General features: G+C 44.2%; 1 protein-coding gene across 1 annotated transcript; it reads right to left on the reverse strand.

Moving 5' to 3' along the window:
* Positions 1-971: 971 nt before the first annotated feature.
* On the reverse strand, positions 972-3,359 carry LOC306920654 (von Willebrand factor A domain-containing protein 5A-like; the record flags this gene model as incomplete). The annotated part of the gene is made up of 1 exon (XM_079497463.1): positions 972-3,359. One exon carries the CDS (start codon positions 3,357-3,359, stop codon positions 972-974), a length of 2,388 nt encoding a protein of 795 aa, XP_079353589.1.
* Between the last annotated feature and the right edge of the window lie 3,430 nt (positions 3,360-6,789).

Consider the following 6,789-nt stretch of genomic DNA (forward strand, 5'->3'; position numbering starts at 1 on the left):
AACCCGTGGGTCGCGACCCCTTGGGGGGTTGCCAAATTATTTTAGGGGGTCCCCAAATTATTAAAAAAAAAAAAAAAAAGATTTTTCAAAAATAGCAGACCTACAAGCTCGTAGTGCGCCACTCGGTGGCGCGCTATGAGCTTGTAGATCTGCTATTTTTCAATAGCTAAATTATAACAATGCTTAAAACACCAAAAGGGGTTCCCGCCCAAAAATGGTTTAAGGTTATTGTAGCAGTCAATTTATATTGGGGGTCGGGAGGGGGCGGGGCGGGGGTCCCGAGACATTGCCAAAGCATTTCCGGGGGTCCCCGGCCAAAAACGTTGAGAACCCCTGCGGTACAGTACCACTCACTTCAGACGGGTCTGATTTATAATGGGTTAAGGGTTTGCCCTATCAAGCTTTTGTGATTTAACTGATAAACGTAAAGAGTAAAGTAAACATTATCTTGGATCGACGGCTCCTCCTGGCTGTAGTGTTGATCTTGGGCCGCATTTGGCCTGCGGGCCGCACTTTGGACACCCCTGGTAGAGTGTCTGTTCACTAACAGGGGTCTCCATCAACCCCTTGTTTAGTAAACAGAATGCATTTTCAGGTCACAACTCATACAGGGTACATGATGAACAAATGAAATTGGAAGTGAACAAACAAAGAATTGAACATACAACAAAACTGAAAACAATACAATTAAAGTTGATAAATGGGTACTCTCTCCTGATTGGTTAAAATGTGTAAATATCACTTAGGCTATACTGTACCTTTAGTAGCTTAATGTGCAGTATAATGTTAATTTAGTCAGCCCCTAGACCACAGTGCACAATATTAGAAATATATCAAACTGCGATAATCCTGTTAATCTAACATCTAACATATAATTTAGAGGGGTGATTTCCGCACGTCTGACCTTTGGTGTCTCGGATAGCATGTGCAATCCGGATAGGCAAGGAGGAGCCAGGTATAGGATGAACCCCTCAGAGCCCCAGGTCTTCTTTCTGCACCTTGCAGCCCAACAAGGTATTCCCAGCCTCCACACACTCGGTCATGCAGCCCACTTTCTGAGCATGAACCCAGGACACTGCCTTCATAGCCAAAAGCTGCCACTCACCCTGAGCTTCCATCTTGAAGCCATGGAGCCAGATTAGAGCCAAAATAGTGGCCCAAACTTCCTCGGTCACTGGTAGAGGCTTTGACTTTTCCAACTCCTCCTGGGTCTTCCCAAGCACAGTAGTCAGCTCTGGAACTATGGTCCAGCAACCAGTAGCCTTCTGGAGGGTGATCACATGGAGCAACGGGTCTATGGGTGGCAGCATGGGCTGAGGTTCTTCAGGAGTTAATAGTTCACAACACATGATGTCCTCTTCATCTTCTATTTCAGATGATTCTTCTTCTTCCATGCTAAAATTACTACTACTACGACCCATACTGTCTGTCTGCATCATTAATGACTGGATTGAATTGGAACTCATCATTGATACTGGAACATTTCTGCATAACAGAGGTCCTTGTACAGCCTCCCCACTTCCTTTGTTGACAGCAATGAAGGCAGTGAAGGCACTGCTAACGCCTGATTGGATGCTGAGTTCCACCACCTTCTTCTTCACTGCTTCATCCTGCTGCTCTTGCTCCTCTCTCTGCTCCAACTCCAGGGAGCGAATCAGGGTCCGAGCCCCCAACCTGTGGACTGTCAATCCAGTGTCCTTGTTAGCTTTGAGACTGAAGCCAAGCTTATTCTCAGAAGGTTGATCTGCCAGACTGTACTTCACTGTCACACTGCCTTCACTAGGCGCTGAATTCCCTCCAGTGAGCTGGGCATAAATTAGAGACCTTTGGCCCTGGAAAAGAGTTGTGATTGGCGGAGACAGAGGTGTAACAGATACTCCCTGTGGCAGGTCCCATGAAACAGAAATATCCACCACAGCCGGCTGCAGGGCAAAGCGAAGTGACTGCATCACTTTGGGTTGCAACCTCTCTGTTCCTGTGACGAACTGGGCGTGGCCTCCTCCCTGCTTGGCCATCCCAGTGATGAGAGCAGAGCTGACCCCCTCCCCGATCCCGAAAGTAAAGCACCTGTGAGAACTTGCGTTGCTTCTCACCAGATCTAGCACTTCCTTGGTATTCCACACCTCGCCATCAGTAAAGACAAAGATCTGTCTGGGCTGATTGGGAATGCAGGGCTGCTTGTAGATGTGTTTGAGAGGCTCTAGGATGTCTGTCCCACCCAGATCAGCAGACATGGTCTTGACTTTCTCCACAGCTTCATCCATGGTGGTCTGGCTATACTCGACACTCGCGGGAAAGATATGGTCATATTCACTTCCAAAGCCAAATATGTTGAAGTAGCAGCCCATTGGCAAGCTCTTCAGTAGCAGTAGCAGCGTGTCCCTGGCACTGCCAATGCGATCTGTCCCATCACACATGTTGTTCATGGTACATTCCATGCTGCCAGAACGATCCACTAAAAACAGGAACTCTCCACATGAAGACAGTGATGACATCACAGCTTTGGGGAACTCGGGGTACAGGCTCAACATGATCACTGGGTCGCCCATCAGAGAGCCAGGCTCGGCAGAATCCTTTCCTGCCTCTACAATAGCAGCGGGCTGGTGGGCATCTTTATAATAAACCAACAGTTCCATGTCTCTGTCAAACTTGTGCCCATCACCAAGACTGACCGTGGCTTGGGTCTGCTCTGTGTTGAGGTACTGCAGAGGGTCCAGGGAACAGTTGGACTCTACTTTAGAGATGGGTCGAGGAGAGGTCACTTGGGCAGAAAAGGACAGAGTGTAGGGCACTAGTGAAGCTGGAACAGAGGTCACCTGAGGCTGAGCACTCCCACTGCCACGAGGTTGGTAGCGGGGGTTGAGCACGGCGGGCAGACAGAATCTCAGCCCATCGTCAGCCTCCACAGCTAGCTCAGTAATGTACTTCAGCCTGATGGAGGCGCTCTCCCCTGTAGGGAGACTGCCCACCCTCATCGAGAATACATCAGGGCTCTGCTCGCTCTCCTCCAATAGGAAGGCCTGCTTGCCTGAGCTCAAAGCATCATCATACTCCTCATGGGCCTCCTGTTTCTCCTTAACCTCAGCCACAACCTCTGACTGTCCGATCTTTGCGCTGAAATGACAGACGGCAGCATCGCCAGGAAGAGGGAAGACAAAGAGAGCCTCTATGGGGCTCTCCTCCTTGTTTTCATACTGCAGAATGGAGGTCACTGTCGCCACATGGTCTCTCACCTCAACCTCTATCTCAATGCCTTTCAGGGGAACTGGTTTATTCTGGCAAGAGACCAGACCACATCCCATAGTGTTCCATATGCTGTCATCCATACTGTCGTCGTCATCATCATCATCATCATCCATAGTACTTGGCATGTCTAAATCTCTGACACGATAATATCTGGGGTTAAATGCCAATATTCTGGCAAGAGACCAGACCACATCCCATAGTGTTCCATATAGTGTCATCCATACTGTCGTCATTATCGTCCAAAATATTCTGTCTTGTACGGAAGGCATTGGATTGTCTCATGAGGAGCATAGTATCAATGTTGTATCAATGGAAATAATTACTCTTGATGACGATGACCATATTTGGAGTTTATTGACCTGATCGTGTTCATAATGGAGCTCGTCAGCCCAGGCCAAATATGAAGATTGTAATATTAGACTTGGATATAGTAAGATATGTCGGCAGTGGTGTGTAAAGTAACTAAGTAGCCTACAGTACAATTACGTACAATGTTGAGGTACTTTTACTTTACTGGAGTATTTCCAATGTTCTATACTTTTACTTCTACTCCATTACATTTCAAAGGCAACTCTTGTACTTTTACTCCACTACATTTATTTAAAAACTTTAGTTACTAGTTACTTATTTGTAGATTTGGATTATTATCACAAAACATTCAAATTCAGTCCAATATACATTTCAGCCTTTTGAAAATGGCAGATCTACAAGCTCACAATTTGCGTCGCATCACAATGCACTGTGAGCTATTCTACATAATGCGTACTTTCTACTTTAAGTACATTTTGATAGCAATACCTTTGTACTTTTACTCAAGTCAATTTTGTTTACCAGACTTTTACTTGGAACGTACAGAGTAGTTCTACATTGCAGTGCTTAAAGGAGCATTCAGTGATTTGGGTGATTTGGGGGAAAAAACGGTCCACCCGGTAACAAGATGTGCACATGCACACGCTCTACAGTGGGGGAAGTACAACAGACCAACAGCACGTGCACCAATGCCCGCCCCACTCGATCATGATTGGAGGAAGGCCCCTCTCATCCCGATTGGATGAAGGCTTTGCCACCCAAAGCCCAAACCGAAACTAGGGTTTTTGACCCCAGGGGCTCACTGGGAACATGGAGGAACTCCTTATATGGTCAGCACACTTTATAGTAGGGAGGATTATCCAAAAAATAAGAACAAATAAGTGATATTTGAATTAAGTGAAATCACTGAATATACCTTTAACTCACTCAGTGCCACAGGACGTCTAATGACGCCTCCCCCTTATGTAACAAATGTGAGTATTTTTTACACGACTGTATGTTGGATTACTCCATGTATGGAGAGTCAGACTCTGATAGTGCCAGTACATTAATAACCTGGTGAGCATGCAGCCCTACCTGAGGGAAGGTTCAAGATTCACAACAGCAGTTTTGTTTCTCTCAAAATGATGTGCAAGCTGTCCACTGTACTTTCATAGCTGTGGTAATAACGAGAGCCTGTTTTAATTGATTTTTTTAAGTAATACTTGTGAGTAACTGAGGTTGATATTATTCAACCCGCCACTCCCCACCTCCTTCATAATTTATCTGGTATGCCTTGTCATAATTATGGTAATTAATTAGCATTTTCTAACTCACCTTAATAAAAACCTAATTTGTATCTAGAGTTTCAAGAGAGGCATTATTCATCAACAAGAAAGCGACAGGCAGAAGTGCCGGCTGTTAATTACACATTTTAAGCCCATTGACATGACAAGTGCTGTATTAATGGTTGAATGAATTTCCATTTGTTTGCTAAATTTATTGTTTCTTTTAAAGTGAATATCCTGAAAATGGATAGTTGAGCATAAATCATCAAAAATGAATTGTTGTAATGGATTCTGTCCAAACTCTTGCTGAATCAAGTGAGTGTGTGCGTGTGTGCGTGCGTCACCGTGTGTGTGTGTGTGTGCACACAGATTTGATGAAAGTTCTTGCTGAATCTGTAAAATCCTTGAAGAATCCTGCAAGAACAAATGCTCATTTCTCATTTCAACAGGCGGAAGAACGAGGAGGAAGACACGATAAAACACAACAATCATACACATCTCACACCACAGGCCCCGCATTATTGTTTTAACCCTAGAACACTAAACATATTTTTTGTTACACCATCACTAAACACGGGTATATTTTAACCAATATAAAATATTCCATAAAAACTATTACTCATCAAAATATATTGCAGTACAGCAATACATGGCAACTTGAGGTACTCTTCTTTAATATTTCATCATGACTTTGCACATAAAAAACAAAAAAATGATTTCAGTGGGGGGGCCTATCACGGGTGGGCAAAATCGGTGAAAAACGTGCATATTATTTTTAAAATATTCCTTCAAAAAAAGAGAGAAATGAAGTTGGGAACTTCTCCTTTGGTCCACCCATTCCTAAGACATGTGAGAATGGTCCAGTGAAGAAAAGAAAAAAAGTCAATTGTGGGTGTATTGGATTTTTCCTCTATCACACTATCACTAAATACGGGTGAAATTCACCCGAACACCTGCCTGTAGAAAATACCAGGGATGTGGGCAGGGGAACAAACCTACCTTCTATGATGTCACTGAGCATCATAAAGGTACTGAAAGACAACATTATAAACATATATAAACAATATAATCGTCCGGGTGAAAATCACCCATCTTTAGTTTTCTAGGGTTCATTATTTTTTGAGGGGGCGCTATAGCCCCTCCTTTGTCAAGCTTTGAGTGTCTGTGTAAACTCCATGTTAGCTCCATCTCAAAAGTGATGGAAAAATTGTCTATTGAACAGGTTGAAAAGTACCCCCCCCCCCCCCCCCCAAAGGCCCTTAAAACAAGGCTCTGGACTTCCCAAAACAAGCTGGTCAGACTACTACTTGGCCTCACTCCCTGAACCCACCTCACCCCTGCCCATGTTTACAGGCTGGAATGGCTTAGGGTTGACGACAGAGTGCAGCATCTTGCAATGGGTCTGGTCCACAAGATTCGATACACCCATGTACCCATGTACCATGTCAAAATACTTCCTTAATCAGAGGGAGTTCAACAAACCATGTGCAACCCAGATTTGGCACAAACAAGGGACTAAATTCATTTCGCTCCTATGCCACCAAAATGTGAAACGTCCTACCAACAGTCATTAAGACATGTGAATTCCTTGACTCCTTCAAAACCGCTTTCAAAGGGCACCTACGGACGGCTGAAATTCGAAACTGGCCCCCGTAAAAGTCTGAATCCGCCCTACCCATGAGAATAGGTAAATTAAATGTATGTACATACTGTTAATAAATACTTACAATACAATCAAACAAACAAACAAACACAAGTGTGCAAACACAAACACAGTGAAACACATTGTGATTGACCAGAATGATGATGTATGATGACATAGGATGATAAGAGCTCCCCTCACTTCACACGGGTGTGATTGTTTTCCATTCAATATGAATTATTACTGTACCGTATCATCACTGTTGTCTGTTGGCCATGTGGAAACCTTAATGTATGTCCAAAATTACTTTTCAGGAATTGGAGT

Source organism: Electrona antarctica (genome assembly GCF_951216825.1).
Source record: "Electrona antarctica genome assembly, chromosome: 1".
In the NCBI taxonomy this organism is placed as follows: Eukaryota; Metazoa; Chordata; class Actinopteri; order Myctophiformes; family Myctophidae; genus Electrona; species Electrona antarctica.